The sequence below is a fragment of the Dermochelys coriacea genome, chromosome 13 (assembly GCF_009764565.3).
Source record: "Dermochelys coriacea isolate rDerCor1 chromosome 13, rDerCor1.pri.v4, whole genome shotgun sequence".
Classification (NCBI taxonomy): domain Eukaryota; kingdom Metazoa; phylum Chordata; order Testudines; family Dermochelyidae; genus Dermochelys; species Dermochelys coriacea.
In genome coordinates, this window is record NC_050080.1 from 17,246,158 (window position 1) to 17,264,788 (window position 18,631).

General features: G+C 41.6%; 1 protein-coding gene across 4 annotated transcripts in view; it reads left to right on the forward strand.

Annotated features, from left to right (window-relative positions):
- The window catches only part of B4GALT5 (beta-1,4-galactosyltransferase 5), a 72,260-nt gene that overhangs the window by 31,414 nt on the left and 22,215 nt on the right, over positions 1-18,631 (forward strand). Inside the window, exon 1 of one of the 4 annotated variants that reach the window (XM_043496260.1) lies at positions 6,294-6,435. The exons of the other annotated variants lie outside the window; for them this stretch is intronic. Coding sequence (XP_043352195.1) covers positions 6,309-6,435 — 127 coding nt within the window. The 5' untranslated portion in view covers positions 6,294-6,308. Of the gene's footprint in view, positions 1-6,293; positions 6,436-18,631 lie in introns of those variants that run through there. 4 annotated transcript variants of the gene reach the window in all.

The following is an 18,631-nucleotide window of genomic DNA, read 5'->3' on the forward strand; positions in this document are numbered from 1 at the left end:
AACTGGATGTGGTTACTGCAACATGGGAGCAGTATTTATGTAGCTGCAATACTTAAACTTGGAAAACTATTTGAAAAGCAGAGAGGAGTATGACTCTTCAGGATCTCAGATTTCAAAGTACCTCAGACTTTAAAGTGTGTCTTCCATTAAAAACACTTCACTGCAAAATACCTAGCATGCAGTTACATTCCTGAGGGCAAATCTACACTACAAAATTAATTCGACTTGCAGCTACCACAGTAATTAAACTTGCTTTGCATGTCCACACTGCGCTCCTTGTGTCAACCGTTCACGTCCTCACCAGGAATGCTTGCAACAATTTAACTATCAGTTTGGGGCATTGTGGGATGGCTTCTGAAAGGCAGCAACAGTCAATGTAAGCAATGCAGTGTCTACACTGACATTGCGTTGACCTAACTACGTTGACTTAAGCGCTATGCCTCTCGTGGAGGTGGAATTAAGTCAGTATAGTGGGCGAGTTACATCAATGAGAGCTGCATTTTAGTTTAGACGCTTAGGGTATGTCTATACTACCCACCGGATCGGCGGGCAGCGATCGACCCCCGAGCGCTCTCCCATCGACTCTGGTTCTCCACCTTGGTGAAAGGCGCAGGTGGAGTTGACGGGAGCGGCAGCAGTTGACTCACTGCGGTGAAGACACCGTGGTGAGTAAACCTAAGTACATTGACTTCAGCTACATTATTCATGTAGCTGAAGTTGTGTATTTTAGATCGATTTGTCATGTCGTCCTCCACCCCCCACCCTCCCCCAGTGTCGACCAGGCCTTAGAGTTAGGTTGACGTAAGGCAGCTTGCAAACTCTGTAGCGGAGACCAGGGCTGAGACCAGATACCTTATTTACAACATTTTGGTGCAAAAGCCATTTCCTTTTAAATAGGCCTAGTCTGAGAATAGAGCCTTCTTTTGAATGGGAAACTTACACTTCATTTGTCTGAGGCCTCAAAAAATATACTGTGCTTATTTTGAAAGAATTTAATTCTCTATGTGCCTGTTTACCTACTTTCAGACTTTAATTTATATACAAATTTGTACCTTTGTCAACAGATCTGTTAATGTATTGACGCATGCATCAATACATATCTGCTGACTTAGTGCAACATTGTTGTGAGTCATTATCTTTTTATTATTCCTGCTAGTTCTTCTGAGCCAACACAACTGTCAGTGAACTGGATTCTGCCCCTTCTTATGCATGATCAGTAGAGTTGGTTGTTAATTTCCACTCAATTACAACCTGTGCAGCCCCAATGAAGATATTAGCTTTATGCAACAGATAGAGAGGACATAATTTGGCCTGCGGAACCTTTGCTGGTGAAGAGTGAGAAGAAAAGACCCCAGCTCGGTTCTTGAAGGTAAACTGAGTTCACTGAGAATTCAAGAAATTACTGAAGCATGGAGCTCTCTTCAGAATAGAATTGTACTCTAAGGACAGAGATGCTAAAAACATGTTAAAAGTGACCTGCAAGGGGGAAAAAGAGGGTTTGTGCCTTATTTCTTTAGAAGCGTAAAAAGAGAATTCCTCATTATTTTTACCAGTAGAAACCCATCTTGTCCAGTTTGGAAGACCCTTACTGGTGCACTGTTGAAAGGATGACCTCACAAGAGCCAAAGAAGTGAAGGGTAAGCAACTGACAGGGATTTTAGTCAGATTCATAAGTCTGTTTTAAGTAGTGTTTTTTATCATTTATTTAATGTCCATGACTAACATTGAGATCCCCAGAGTGGACTGTCTCCCTGCTCCTCAGCCTGTATGCACCTCACAACATGGAAGAGGAGCTAAGAGTCAGCTAACTCTGCTTGCACACCAGTGTCCCTGGTAAATGCAGTAGAAAGAGACTTGGGCATTGTCCACACTAGAAAGTTGAACTGCTTTAACTGTACCAAGATTCGTACAGTGAACACAGTCCTTGATGAAGGTGTTTTACACATCATAGCTATTTATGTACAGGAAGGGGAATGTTGCATTGGTTATAAAGCACCTTTATACTGGTTCAACTGTGTCCATACTAGAGCTTTTAGTGATATGACCATTTTGATTAAAAAAAATCACACCACTAACCAACACAGTTATACCAGTACATCTTTTACGTGGAGAACAGGCCTTACTGATGATCTTAAAAATGCATAATTTTTGCTTTCAGTTTTCCCCTCTATTAAATACCAGATGCTTTTTGTATTGATTAGTTTCTCCTTGGGAAGAGAACAGTATCAGGCTGAAAATGTGACATGCCAATAAAAATCGCATTCTTTATCAATAAAATTGTGGTCTCCCTTTGTCCCGCATTGTATTCAGTGAAGCTGTTGGAAATCCTAACAAAGAGGTAAACAGTGGAATCCCTAATGCTGACCAAGCTAAGAGACAACAAAGAGCCATTGAGACCCCAGTCACTGAAGGAAGTAGTCTATAGGCAATCTGTTGCCTGTGCTGAGATGAATCTGAATCTTTTCACTGACTGCTGTCTCTTGCAGTCATAGATCACATTTTGTAGGATTATAAAAGAAATCCACAATCTCCAGTGCCTTGAATCAATCTAAACCTCCCTGCAGCAGATGCACTGAATTGTGGTGTTGCAGTAAATGTTGAAACCTCTGCTTAGAATTGTTTGCTCAGCACTTCCTCCTTTGCAGTAATATGCAGGTGACTTTCTCAGGTGTAATTTCAGGTAGTAAGATGGCTTCAGTGCTTTCTTGGCAGCAAAATAAAACACCACCTATGACTAGCAAGACAATTTGACTTGCTTCTCAGCTAACAAGATTTTGGTGGATTATGCTATGTATTTAATCAAGCAATAAGCTCATTGCCTTATTTGAAATGGATCAAATCCCTGAAAATGCCAGCTCTGAGACTAGCTATCAAGCTAAAGTATTTGACTGCATTTCAGCAAAGGGGGTAACTGGGGACAGCCTTCCTTTATTTTTAAGTATAGTACCAGAGCATCAAGGTTGCATCTTTCTCCTGTTATAGCAGTTGCAGCAGTTTTGTTAGTGTTGCAGTTTTTAATAATGTCAGACAATAAGAATCCCTCTGAAATCTTATGCAGCATCTAGGTACTTTGTATGATTTTTGTAACTGCATTGGGACACAGTCATTTGATTTTTAAATCTAGAAGTAATGTAGTTAACCTCAATACGTTGTTAAATGCATTTTTTTTGTTTTGAAGCCAATTTTTTTTAAACTTTCCATAAATATAGTGGACCTTGCTTACAGGAAAATCTGCTGTAGTGAAGTAGACCAGAAGTCTGAAATTGTTTCGGGTCGTAGGTTTACTCTGCCGTTTTAGTTCTGATGTTCTGTGGGGAATGTCTTCCCAACAGGAAGTTTATGCTAGATTGTGAAAAATAAGTGATCCATTTTTTTGATGAGGGGCACCAAGCTGTTGGCACAATCATCCATGTGATTAAAAAATAAAATAAATCCTTCAAAAAATTGGAAGTGGTGTGAATCCAACAGTGAAATTTAACAAATTTCAAGCTGAAGGACTGAAAAGGTTTAGAAAAAATGTATATTGAAATGTCACTTTTATTTTTCATCATGACAAGTTTCAGAGTAGCAGCCATGTTAGTCTGTATCCATAAAAAGAAAAGTAGTACTTGTTGCACCTTAGAGACTAACAAATTTATTAGAGCATAAGCTTTCGTGAGCTACAGCCACAAGTACTCCTTTTCATTTTTCACCATGCTTCACAATGATTAAAGTAAATAAGGGGAAGATGAGTCATTAGGTGCAGTTAAGATAAACAAGGTTAAAGTCCCATTATCATAAAGAAGCCTTGAATCTATTGTAAGGTTTACTAGGTTAATTGCATCTGCCTTGAAATCAGAATCTTATCTGAAATTTTGAGCTCTATGCCACAGTTGGATCTCAACTCTTTAGCCCCAGTATGAGGGTTTGACACTTTGGAAGGAGATTTTTTTTGTTTGTTTAGATTTTTATATTGCTTTTAGGGAATAAACATGTTCCTGTGAAATAGGAATAGCGTTGGCACCGCATATGAACCACAACATAAGAATATAAGAACAGCCATACTGGGTCAGACCAAAGGTCCATCTAGCCAAGTATCCTGTCTTCTGACAGTGGCCAATGCCAGGTGCCCCAGAGGGAATTAACAGAACAGGTAATCAAGTGATTCATCCCCTGTTGCCCATTCCCAGCTTCTGGCAAATGGAGGCTAGGGACACCATCCCTGCCCATCCTGGCTAATAGCCATTGATGGACCTATTCTCCATGAATTTATCTAGTTCGTTGTTGAACCCTGTTATAGTCATGGACTTCACAACATCCTCTGTCAAGGAGTTCCACAGGTGGACTGTGTGTTGTGTGTTTTAAAACACTCCTTTTTTTTTTTTTTTTTTTGTTTTAAACCTGCTGCCTGTTAATTTTGTTTGGTTAGTCCTTGTGTTATGAGGAGGAGTAAATAACACTTCCTTATTTACTTTCTCCACACCAGTCATGAATTTATAGACCTCTATCATATCTCCCCTTAGTCTCTAAGGTGCCACAAGTACTCTTATTTGCAGATACAAACTAACATGGCTGCTATTCTGAAACCTTAGTCATCTGTTTTACAAGCAGAAAAGTCCCAGTCTTATTTATCTCTCCTCATACAGCAGCTGTTCTGTACTCCTAAGCATTTTTGTTGCCCTTTTCTGAACCTTTTCCAAATCCAATGTACCATTTTTGAGATGGAGCAACCACATCTGCATACAGTTTTCAAGATGTGGGCGTATCATGGATTTATATACAGGCAATATGCTATATTCTGTCATCTTATCTATCCCTTTCTTAATGATTTCCAACATTCTGTTTGTTTTTTTGACAGCTGCTGCACTTTGAGTGGATGTTGAAGTTAGAGGCTGAATCTCAGTTTTGCCACACTGAAGGCAAACAATGCAACCCTCCAAGCTGTGTGCACTGTCTCACAATCCCTTTTGGCTTTGGCACAGAATTTTTCAGCCGAAGTTTTGGAGATGGAAAGAATATTCAAATATTTTTACGGCCTGGTTCTATTCTTAAAAATGTCATTGTGAGGTCCCATGTGTGTTTCAGTGACTGTAGAGCAAATATGTTCCATTTCCATGTTTTAAAAAAAACAAAACTGCAAGACTTGCACTTGCACTGGAGAATTTAGGGTGTGTGCTTTCCTTTTGCATTATTAACTTTAACATTCTTGCATGAGACTTGAATGTTAATCAGTTAAGTCTATACTTTTCTCATTAGGTAAAAGAACTTAATCAGAATTTGAATTAAACCTAGACCCCTGATAGGGGCAAGACACCTATTTAACTACAGACCAGAAACACAAATATTTAGCCTCCATAAGAATAGTTCAGTTGCAGCCACAGCTCCTAGTTTGTTGTGCTAACATCTTAGATTCATTTAATCTTCACCAGTAGTGAATTGAAATGGCACTGCTGAGAAGTATATCAAGTATCTTACTACAGTCTGAGAAATGTGGCATCCAAATTAGTGCATGCCATACACTGTTTAATTCTTATGGCTGGGGTGCTAAAACTTGGTTAGGAAGCTAGGATTGGATTGGATGGTAAAGCTTTATTTAATCCACCAAACCAGATAAACCCATTAGTCTGCTAAAATCTTCCAGGCTAAAAATAATTTGTAATCTCTCCTGGGCATAGATAATCTGCTTCTAATTTAAAGGACTAACAAGTCCAAATGCTATTATTCTTTAAATTGAATGTGATATAGATAGTGGCTTAATTTTTTTAAAAAAATTATTTCTATTGTCTATTCTTCCCTGAATGTAGCAGTCTGCTCCAGAGTGTCTGAATTTTGGGCCTGCAAAGGTCAACACAGCTAGAAACACCATGTGAATAAATGTAGTGGTTTTATTTTGAAGAAGTGCAGAAAATAGCTCAAATTTAGCCTCCCCTCCTGTATGATTTTCTTGGTATCTGGAACTTGAAGGTGAAACTGAAACTGTCTAAAAACATGGTGCTTGCTTGTTTGGGGGAGGGGAATGAAAGATGTTCTGCTACACCCTCCCCTGGTCCAGGAGTTCAGGAGACCCCTTCTTGGATCTAGTTGAGGCTGACTGGTTTGACCTGAGCATTCCTTTAGTGGCATTTGGTGCTCTCTTAAAAGGTTTTTTTTTTTTTTTTTGCCTCTGTGGCACTCTTGCCATCACCTGGCCTCAGGAATGGGGTGGTAGTTGGAACTAACTAGTTGGACCTCTTGCATTTAATGGAGAGCATGGATCCCTCCTTTTCTCCCCAGAAACTTGTTTACTGCGATGGATTGGCTCACAGAAACCCCCTTGGGACAGCCACCTGATGTGCCAAGACTACTTCTGCCTTTGCTTTCCCTACCAGCTTAGGACTCCAGCACCCTGTCTTGCTGACCCAGACCAGCCAGTCTGCTCCAACACTGACCCAAGGTCTGAACAATGTGCCCCAAAAGGTGCAGACTTAGCTGAAAGCAAGTTAAAAAGTGTTCCTGTCTTTAACGCTCAGAAGCCTACCTCCCAATGGGGTCCAAATCCTAAATAAATCCGTTTTACCCTGTATAAAGCTTATACAGGGTAAACTCATAAATTGTTTGCCCTGTATTACGCTGATAGAGATGCACAGCTGTTCTCTCCCCCTCCCCGCCCCCCCCCAAGTATTAATGCATACTCTGGGTTAATTAATAAGTAAAAAGTGATATTATTAATTACAGAAAGTAGGGTTTAAGTGGTTCCAGGTAGTAACAGACTGAACAAAGTGAATTACCAAGCAAAATAAAATACACAAGTATGTCTAATACAGTAATAAAACTGAATAGAGGTAAAATCTTACCCTTAGAGATGTTTCAATAAGTTTCTTTCACAGACTGGACACCTTCCTAGTCTGGGCACAATCCTTTCCCCTGGTACAGCCCTTGTTCCAGCTCAGATGGTAGCTAGGGGATTCCTCATGATGGCCACCCTTTTTTTTTTCTTTTTCTGATCTACCCATTGTATATCTTTTGCATAAAGCGGGATTCCTTTGTCCCTCTGGGTTCCAACCCTCCTTCTCAATGGAAAAGCACCAGGTTAAAGATGGATTTCAGTTCAGGTGACATGATCACATGTCACTGTAAGACTTCCATTACCCACTTGCCAGCATACATGTATACAGGCAGACTTGCAAGTAAAACAGAAAAGGAGTACTTGTGGCACCTTGGAGACTAACAAATTTATTTGAGCATAAGCTTTCGTGAGCTATAGCTCACTTCATCGGATGCTATCTGTAATTAATTGTCCTGGTTAATGGGAGCCATCAAGATTCCAAACCACCATTAATGGCCCCCCGCTTTGCATAACTACAGTAGGCCCTCGGTTATATTTCATATTTCTAGTTTCAGGTACAAGAATGATAGTCATACAAATAGGATGACCACACTCAGTAGATTATAAGCTTTGTAATGATACCTTACAAGAGACCTTTTGCATGAAGCACATTCCAGTTACATTATATTCACATTCATTAGCATATTTTTATAAACATATAAATCACAGGAACTAACTAGCTGGATCTCTTGCATTTAATGGAGAGCATGGATCCCTCCTTTTCTCCCCAGAAACCTGTTTATTGAAAGCAGATGGCTCTGTAAATTAAGTAAAGATCCCACTTTGCCTAAGGATAGTGAGGAATCGGTGCTCAGTGAATGACCGGGATTTATAAAGGTCTTAAAAAGTAAAAGCAGTTCTGAGGTGGTGGTTGGGACACTGACATGGCTCTTGCTGTTGTTTCCTGCATGCTGAACTGTAAGCATTTGCCAGGGTTCAGGTTCTCAATAAGTCTGTAGGTGATGCCCTGTTAAGAAGAGATAAGGTGTTGGTTACTGATATGGGTACTCTGGCTCATTGAAGAGAAAGTCTGTAGCATTATAGTCTTAACTGTGTAATGCCCATAAATCCTAATCCGCAGCTAATGTATCCCTTCCTCTTAGAGACAGTGTTACTGACCCTGGGGAAAGAGAGACCCTAGCAAGAAGTTAGTCTGGTTTCTTAACTCTCTCCTTGATTGATTACAGTAAATGGAGAGACAATGACATCTGCATAGTTGTGAAGCGGGAGGGAAGGAATGTAAACAATAGACAGGCTAATGTGGAATTGCATCTCTTCATGAGCTCTAATTACTTTAAGAAAATCAGAATCTTGCTAGGAAGGGTAATCATTACTTGAGGCAAATGTTTGATGTGCTCCATATTTTTTTTTTCTCCCAGGCGTGTCACTTTTCGTGAGAAGAGGTTTAGTAATTACAGCAGGAGACTGGAATCAGGACTGGATTTTATTTCTGACTGGCTTGATAGTGACAGTAGACAAGTTGTTTAAATCATGTGCCTGTTTGTCATTCAGAAAATGACAGTATTCACTTAGCTAATAATACGTTAAACACAGCAACCTTACACCTTCATAGGACTGTATGACCATACTAATTTATTGGCCCCACATCAAGTATGTACCAGAGCTAGGATTAGAATTCTGGCTCCCAGTTTATATGTTTAATCATATAATAACTCAGCTACCTCGGAGAGGTTGAGATTTAATGCATGCAACTTTGAGGTCCGTGGATTAAAGGCACACTCAAATGAAGTTTGTATTTTAGAAGCTAGTTCTCTTGAAGTTAAATCATCCTGGTTAACCACTGGAATAATTTACTGTACATTCTTCATCACTTGAAGATTGTAAACCAAGACTGGAGGTCTTTGGGAAAACAAAAACAAAAGGCTATAACTCAACCAGAAGGTATAGGCTGGATGCAGGAATTCCTGTGTGACATTCTATGGTCTCAGGTTTCAGAGTGGTAGTCCTGTTAGTCTGTATCTGCAAAAACAACAAGGAGTCTTTGTGGCACCTTAGAGACTAATTTGTTAGTCTCTAAGGTGCCACAAGGATGCCTTGTTTTTATTCTATGGCCTGTGTTTTGCAGGACATCAGTCTACATGATCATAATGGTCCCTTCTAGTCTTAAAAAAAAAAAAAAAATCTACAAATCCTCCTCTTTTGAAGCCTCAAAATAATTTCACATTTCTGAGATAGTATATCGAGAGAAATACTCAATTTCTGTTTAAGAGATACTTTATGATGTCTAATCTTTCTCCAGTCAATGTATGCATGTGCAGTTTGAAAACTTGCCAGTTCTGGGTAAATGTTTTGCAATTACTTGCGTGTGGTGCCTCTGCACTGTTAATTTTTAGCCTAGCTAGTGCTACAAATAGTTCAGCAAGGAATAACTTGTTAATAGATGGTAGATAAAGGGCTAATACCAATGTTACCACATTTAAGAATAAGCATTTGTTCTTGAATATAAATTCAAGACCTATAAAACTGCATGTTTTTGCAGTCTGCATAGTTGGGGAATACTTTTTCTTATCTAAATTAGGTAGAGGGTCAGTAGAATTGCTGTTGTATCTTTGCATGAACAATATGGGGAAGGAAAATGTGTGTTAAAAAAAAAAAAAAAAAATCCAGCCTCCTAATTGCTGAATGCCCACTTTGTGCTCTTGGTAGTCTAACAGTCATAGGAATTGCACAGTTATTTAAGGCTTTGTCTGTGCTGAGCTTTGGTAAAAGCTCTCACCACAACTACCACCGATGGAGCTGCACTGGGGGTAGAATGCTGCTGGAAGAGTTTTAACAAAAGATTCGCTGTAGAGAAGGCTCTGGTTATTACATGCATTTGTCTCTTTTAAGCCACATTCTAAGGCCTCTGCAGCAGGGAACATGTTTATATGTACTAGTCAGTGTACAAAAACAACGGTGTCCTGATCATGATTGGAGCTTCTATGCTACTGTAATACACACTAGTATTAATAAAACTAATTATTTAAGAGATTTGTTTTTCACATTCTTTAGCGTATTGCTCGTGTACTGCTGAGTGCAATATTTTCAGCTTTGCATTATTTCCGAAAGCCGTGTTCAATCTTTGTACTGCAGTAGTGCCAAGGAGCCACAATGATGGATCAAGGTCCTGTTGTGCTAGAAGCTTGACAAACATGTAAGAAAAAGATGGCCCTTGCCCTGAAGAGCTTATACTCTCAGGGTCAATAATTTCTGGAGCTTGCTCTCAGACTTGTCCCTAGATGACAGTTGGGATTGGTCACCAATTACATTCTGGAAGGCAGGTGAATAGCATTCCATAAACCCTAGTTTCCCTAGAAAAGTTAACATAGCTTGATTAGAATATTTTTTGTAAATTCAGAAGTGGTCCATATGCATAAACAAGGCTTTCAGGCCTACTTACAAATCAGGAAGAATGTCAGATACTGTAGAAACAGAGGTTGGTATGAGAGCTCCTAAACCAGACACCATGCTTTTATGGTGGTGGTGGTTTGGGTTTTTTTAATAGTAGTCTAGGAAAATTATCTCATCAGGAAACATCAGGCCCCAGTGCTCCAAGCTGATAACTGTTTCTGTAGTATGTGAACCTACCTCTTTGATTCTCTCAGGTTGCTGTCTGTTAACTTGAATTCCCCACCCCTCCTGGCTGTTGTCTAGCAGTTCCTGCTGTATCTTTATCTTCATACCATCTGCTGCTGAATGCATTAATAGAACAGACTAGATGTTCTTGCTGTTTCCGCCCAACAATGAGACACTAAAGGAAGCATTTCTTTCCTCTTCCTATTTCAGGAACATGCTAACAGACAGTGACTGTCACTGGACTCTTAACCCTTCTTGCATAGACTGGTTAGCAGGAATAGTTGTTCAGGACCTCTTCCTAATAAGCCTCTGAACTGGAAAGTTACCTGCTATTGGCATATCATTACAGTGAAGTTAAATTCATTTCCCATGAGAAGAAGTTATTCTGTTTTTTTGTTAGAAGTGCTACTAAAATACCAACTGAAAAGTTATTAAAGGCAGCCTGAAGCATTGACTATGTAATTGGGCTTTGACTCACAGTTAAAGCTATTCCTATCCATCTTTAGTTTCGTAGCAGAAACTTGTCTGTAGTTCTGAGGCCATAGCCATTCCTTCCTTTGTTATAAGCTTTTAAGGCTGTCTCTCTCTGAGATCTACCATACTGTCACATCTCAAGAGTGAGAATTTCTAACTTATACCTTTGGTATAAGTATAGCTTGTAAATTAGTTAGTGCTGCTATGAGATGAAAAGCACTATGCAAACATAATTTAATAGTAATAATCCTGTATAATCCATTGGATCAGGGATAGTCAGGTATTTTTTGTCAAGGTACAAATTTCTAGGACGGGTATAGTCAAGGTCCAGACTCGAGAAAATAATACAACAACAATGATAATAAGTAAATAAAATTTCAAAGTCCATTCAGAAGCATCTGGTGATCTCGATTTGGTCCGTGGAGGTCTGCCTATTTTAGACTACCCCTGCATTAGATCAACAAGATCGCGTTCCAAGAAGAATTACTGCACAGCTGAAGCATAGTTCAACCTGAACAAGCACTGCAACTGCATGTGTACATACGTACATTCTTTTGCAGATAAAACAGCAACAGGATATTTGGTACTTTGAGTTCTTCTGCTGATCATAGCTGTGCCAGTTTTGCATGGAGAGAAGCAGTCTGTAAGTAGAAAAGTCCAAAATTACTCAGCATTTTATAGGTCAAAACCAATAACTTTGAAACTCCACTTGGAAGCTAATAACTTCTATTGTGAGAGGTTTGAGTGCAGTTCAAAAAGTCCTTATTGAAGACTTAAACGCGGCTACCTTTGGACTTGCTTATGACATGCTGAGCAACCATGACTCCCATTGAAGTTGTTGAAGAGCTTTATATGTATAAAGACTGCAGTGCTTAATATGGCTTCCTGTAATCTGACTCTAGGATTAGCTGAACAGATCGCATGTCCTGGTAATGGATAATTCTAAGGTCCCTAATAATGGCAGGCATTTTGAATGGTGGTGAGTCATTTCCAGTATTGGCATTCAGATGCTGAAAAGTAGGCTGTCTTCCCATAAGATTAGGTGGTGATAACTATTGTGGCTTCTCTTTGCATTTAGCATGTTGGCATTACAGCCTGTTTTCTGGACAGGTATCCCCCTAATCATTTTACCAAAGGGGTTAATATCTGAAATGACAGTCAGCCATCTCAGATTTAAACAAACTTGTTTTTCTTGCTTCAATTTTCCATGAGATGGTAACTGCTGGGACAGTCTTAAGGATTCTTGCTGCAATCTCATGAAAGTAGACAGTGTCTTGTCTTGCAGCTTCTACTAGGTTATGCATCATCTAACCCAGGGGTCAGCAACCTTTTAGGAGTGGTGTGCCGAGTCTTCATTTATTCACTTTAATTTAAGGTTTCGCGTGCCAGTAATACATTTTAATGTTTTTTAGAAGGTCTCTCTCTATAAGTCTACATATTATATAACTAAACTATTGTTGTATGTAAAGTAAACAAGGTTTTCAAAATGTTTAAGAAGCTTCATTTAAAATTAAATTAAAATACTGATCTTATGCCGCTGGCCCGCTCAGCCTGCTGCCAGCCTGGGGTTCCGTTCACCTAGACCAGCGACAGGCTGAGTGGGGGGCCTGCGGCCAGGGCCCCGGCTGGCAAGGGGCTGGCAGCCAGAACCCCAGACAGGCAGCGGGCTGAGCAGGGCTGGCGGCTGGGATCCCAGACCAGCAGTGGGCTGAGCAGCTCAGCCCGCTGCTGGTCTGGGATTCTGGCCCTGCCCACATAGAGTGGGTACCTACCTTCTCCCTGATTCTAGCCCATTCTCTTCCTCTCTCTCTTTGCACTGAGCTGAGGGTGGGAGTGCACTGAGCACAGGGCTGGGGGTGAAGGATCAGGTTGGGGAGTGGGGCGTAGGAGGTTTGGGTGTGGAGTGCTTACCAGGACATCTCCCATTTGGTGCAAGGGGTGGGAATGTGGGGGGTGTAAGAGTCAGGGCGTGGGGTGTGGGGGGTTCAGGAGTCTGGGCAGGGGGCTGCGGGTGTGTGAGGGTGCAGGAGTCGGGGCATGGGGGGAGGCTGGGTATGTGGGGGGAGTGCTGGAGTCAGGGCTGGGGTCGTGGGGGGTGCAGGGATCAGGGCAAAGGGCTGGGAAGGGTGGGCTGAGGTAGTGGGGGTGCTCCCAGCGCCCTGCCCAGAGCTGCTTACGGCAGGGGGCTGGAGGGGATATGCCTTGATTCCACATCTCTTCTCCCCTCCCCCCCACCCACCCCCTCATGGCCCCGTCCCCATGTCTTCTCTGCTTCCTCCCCAAAGCAACGAGCGGGCTACGGCTCTGCTCCTCCCCCTCCCCCGCAAGGGCCATCAGCTGATGGGTGGCAGGGAGGGAGAGGAGGTGGGGCAGGAACCCCACATGCTGGGGGAAGAGGAGGGGGAGCTCGCCTGCCCTGCAGCAGCAGCCAGCAGGACCAAGCTTCTTCACCGTGCCACCGCAAGGGGGTGCAGGGGTGTGGAGAAGAGCAGGCGGGGCGGGCAAGATTTTTAATGGCATGCTGCTGCCTGTCGGGGTCCCGGCCTGGGTTTGGCAGCTGGCTGGGACCTGGCAGGCAGCAGCGTGCCATTAAAAATTGGCTCACGTGTCGTCTTTGGCAAACGTGCCATAGGTTGCCGACCCCTGATTTAACCTATTAAATGGAACAGGGAAAAAACAGAATACTCAGTAAACTGGACAAGCCTCTGTGTTTTTAAGCAGGAAGTAGGCATTGGGTCCTATGCTTATTTGTTCTTACTACTCACGAAACCTGATGGAACTATTTCCAGTGAGTATGGCATACTGAAATAAAGGCTTTCTTAATCATTTGTTCAGAATCAGCAAATAGCATGGTGCTGTACAAGTCACAGAACTGATCCTATCTCCTAATGCGTCCAAACTAAAAACTGCACAAAAAGAGGCATATCTAAAACCTACCTTCTATGACTTTGAGCATGATGTGGATAAGTATCTTAAACTGAGTAGTTAGCATGCTACCTGTTGTGTGCTTCCTATGAAAGGGAAGAGAAGGAACCACAGTACTTTACTTCCGTAACATTCAGTCTGCTTTGATGTTTTGCACCTGCAAGTGGAACGGTCACTAATGTACACCACCTACCATTTTGCCACCAAAATTACTGAGGTGAAGGGTTGCACAGCTTTACTGTACTGAACAGAGCCCCCAGGTCTCAGATCTGTAAAGGGAAATCAGTTATACATCCTTTTGTATGATGCACCTCTAAGGCATGGGAAACTTTTAGTCTCTGTCAGTGCTTTTCAATGCACAACAAATTTTCCCTAGCAAAAGGTATTAAAGCACCTACAAATCCCTGAATACCGGAGGCATTCGGACCTATGACTCAAAAAGTATGTGGGCCAGATGTTAGGGGGGAGTGAGTATGATCTGATTTTAAAGATGCTTTGGAGTTGGCACATCTGCCTTCTAATCCCAGGTCTGCTTTGCTGTGTGACTTTGGAGAAATTACTTATTCTCTGTGTATGTATTCACCCTGTATAAACCAGAGAGACTGTCATCTCCCAGTGCTCAGCAAATGTTTTTAAATGTATCCTTTGACAGGTAGGCAAAGTATTATTACAAATGCTTCCTTAAAAACAGTAAGCCCCAAATATCCTTAATTTTAACAATACATTAGAATATAAATAGCTAAATTTTAAAGTTTCAGAATTGCAGACTAACATTCAGGGAAATCAATTCTACTTAAGTTTTTTTTTTTATACAAATTGTATTGCAACCAAATGTAGACCTAGTCTTCCTATATTTAATTTTTCTTGCATGTTAAGACCAAGCCTATGGAAGCCATTGTTTAGTTGTAGTACTGCCTATCCTTCCTTATAGCCTCAATGATCAGTTCTATTGCACTGCTTGCTCCTCCTGTTCACCAGACTTGTGAGCTGTAGCTCACATAAATTTGTTAGTCTCTAAGGTGCCACAAGTACTCCTTTTCTTTTTGTGGATACAGATTAACACGGCTGCTACTCTGAAACCAGACTTTTAAGGCTTACCTTACCTGTATAACAAATCTTTTTATGGACTCTAGAATCTATTTGTAGCAAGAGAGAATAAAATCTTATTTAAGAGCTATTGAAATCATACTGAATAGTTATGATAGGTCCAGCAATGGTTATTAGCCAGGTTGGACAGGGATGCAGATCGTGCTCTGAAGTGTCCCTAGCCTCTGTTTGCCTGGCATTGGCCACTATATTGGCTGCAGGATTGGCGCCCCGGCCCAAGCAGGGTGGCTGAAGTGGCAGTCCCAGAATTTGCATGCGGCATAATAAAGCAAAAACTTTGTTGCCAAACCCCGCAACTGGGCTTCCGGTGGACGCACTGGAGAGGCAGATTCTCCCCTGGCTTATTATACCCACCGCCCATGGTTTAATAAGTCATGGACCGGTCACAGGCAGTAAACAAAAATTCACAGCCTGTGACCTGTCCATAACTTGTACTAATTACCCCTGACTAAATCTTGGGGGGGAGGGGGAAGCAGCCTGGGGGGCATCGCAGGTGCTCGGGGATGGGTGTCGTGGTCGGGGGGCATGGACGGACACCTGCCTCCCTGGTATCAGCGACATCCCTCTCAGCTCCTTGGTGGAGGTGTGGCTGGGCAGCTCTGCGCGCTGCCTCCACCCCGAGCATTGGCTCCACAGCTCCCATTGGCCAGGAACCGCAGCCAATGGGAGCTGCAGGAGTGGCGCCTACAGGCGGAGGCAGTGTTCAGAGCTGCCTGGTCATGCCTCCACCTAGGAGCTGAAGGAGTGGGATGTCACTGCTTCTGGGGAACCCCCCAAGGTAAGCGCCACCCTAAGCCCCCTCCCGTGCCCCAGCCCTGAGCCCCTTCCCACACCCAAACTCCTGCTGCTGGGGGAGGAGGGCACGCAGTGGCCTGAGACTGCCCCAGCAGTGGCCAATGCGCCTGGCTCGGGCTGCTTGAGCTGCTCGGGCTGCTTGAGCTACTCAGGCAGCCCCCGCGCCAGGCGTACCAGCTGATGCAGAAGTCATGGAAAGTCAGGGAATCCGTGACCTCTGTGACAAACTCAGCCTTACCTATGTGACATTAGGTCGACCTAACCCCCACTGTAGACGCAGCTAGGTCGATGGAAGAATTGTGCCATCAACTCTTGAGGGGTACAGTGGTGTAGTTGCAGTGCTGTAGGTGGGCCATTGTAGTGCTTGTAGTATAGACATATCCTCAGTTTAGAACTTTGTATTGGGGAATGTGGGTGCAGTTCCCTAATGCCTGGAAGTACACACAGGTCTTTTGGGGGTATGTCAACTCCTCTAGATGTTTACCTGTTTTTATGGCAGGCTACATAAAAAGCACTAGTGACATCCGTACAAACTAAAATGTTATACAATGACTTGTTTATACTGCTCTGAATTGTATGTACAGTATTTATATTCCAATCAATGTATTTTATAATTATATGGTAAAATTGAAAAAGTAAGCATTTTTTCAGTAATAACTGAATGCTGTGACACTTCTGTATTTTTGTCTGATTTTGTAAGCTAGTAGTTTAAGTGAGGTGAAACTTGGGGGTACGCAAGACAAATCAGACTCTGAAAGGAGCACAGTAGAACCACTGCCCTAGAGTAACCTTTCTAACCTGGGCTCTCAATGACTGAGTGGGTGCATAATAAGCTTTGGAGCTTCCTGATATGAGCCAACCTTTTGTTTTCCAAGTTGAGCCTTTGTGCTGTATGTTGCCATAGAAAGCCAGTTGCTTGTTCCAAAAATGTATGGTCTTCAATCCTTGTCCTTTGGTTCAGAGGTATTTTGTTGGTTTACTGCTCACCCTTGTGCTGAGGGCCTCCTTTTTAATGAATGATGCTGTGACACTGCACCCCATAAGGTTTTATGGAAATATGCTTATTAATCCCATTTGTATGCATGTATCATTTTTGTATTTGAAGTTGAGTATTAGCTGTGTACTGGCTTGATTTTTAAATAGCCTTTGTAAAGCATTTGGTCAGCTTCTTGAGAAAGGAATGTGCAAATTAAGTGCCCAGTCAAGAAACACTAAACGAACAATGGATCTTGGAATGCTCCAATCCACATAAGAAATCTATTTGTGGATGTTCAAGGTAGCATGTGACTTATGGCTGCTACCTGTAAGTTCTGAGTCATGCATGGACATGTGACTCCAAAACTCCATATTGTAGCTGGGATCTACACAAGGGGAGTGAGGAGTGTCCACCCACCAGAGAAAGTCTATTTAAACCCCGGGGAGACTCCTCCATTTTGTCTTCAGCTGGCTAAAGAGAGAACCTCTCCACCCCCAAAGATACCCAAAAGAAACTAGAACAAAGGACAGTAACTACAGGGGTGTGAGTGATTTGCTGGACCCAGACTAGAAGGAAGCTAGTCTGTAAAAGGAAGTTTACTGGAATTCCTCTAAGGGTGAAGTTTTTATTTGTATTCAGTTTCTTACCACATTAGACATAGACTTGCGAGTTCTATTTTATTTTACTTGGTAATTCACTTTGTTCTGTCTCTTACTACTTGGAACCCTTTAAATCCTACTTTCTGTATTTAATAAAATCACTTTTTTTACTTACTAATTAACCCAGAGTATGTATTAATACCTGAGCGGGGGGGGGGGGGGGACAGCTGTAGCTCACGAAAGCTTATACTCAAATTTGTTAGTCTGTAAGGTGCCACAAGTTCTCCTTTTCTTTTAATGATCAACGTTACCCAAAAGAGCCACAGTAGTGTGAATTCATTGTTTCATTTATCCGTAGTGTTACATATTTTTATATTCTCGCAGCAAATAAGTTAATAACTTATTGCAAGTTGATAACTTAATTGGTTAATATAGTGAAAGATTAATATTGAAACTAGTGTTTTAATTAGGGCTGTCAAGCAATTTAAAAAACTAATTGTGATTAAACAATACCATTTATTTAAATATTTTTGGATGTTTTCTGCATTTTCAAATATATTGATTTCAGTTACAACACAGAATACCAAGTGTACAGTACTCACTTTATATTTATTTTTGATTACAAGTATTTGCACTGTAAAAAACAGAAGTATTTTTCAATTCACCTAATAAAAGTACTGTAGTTCAATCTCTATCATGAAAGTTGAACTTACAAATGTAGAATTGTGTACAAAAAAACCTACATTCAAAAATAAAACTAAAATTTTAGAGCCTGCAAGTCGACTCAGTCCTACTTGTTGTTCAGCCAATCGCTCAGACAAACAAGTTTGTTTACATTTGCAGGAGATAACGCTGCCTGGTTCTTCTTTACATTGTCACCTGAAAGCAAGAACAAGCGTTCTCGTGGCACTGTTGTAGCCGGCGTCGCAAGATAACTATTTGCCAGATGCGCTAAAGATTCATATGTCCCTTCATGCTTCAACCACAATTCCAGGGGACGTGCGTCCATGCTAATGATGGGTTCTGCTCAATAGCAATCCAAAGCAGTGCGGACCCATGGATGCTTATTTTCATTATTTGAGTCAGATGCCACCAGCAGAAGATTGATTTTCTTTTTTGGTGGTTGGGTTCTGTAGTTTTTGCATTGGAATGTTGCTCTTTTAAGACTTCTGAAAGCATGCTCCACACTTCGTCCCTCTTAGATTTTGAAAGGCACTTCAGATTCTTAAACTTTGGGTTGAGTGCTGTAGCTATCTAGAAATCTCACATTGGTTCCTTCTTTGCGTTTTGTCCAATCTTCAGTGAAAGTGTTCTTAAAATGAACATCATCCGAGC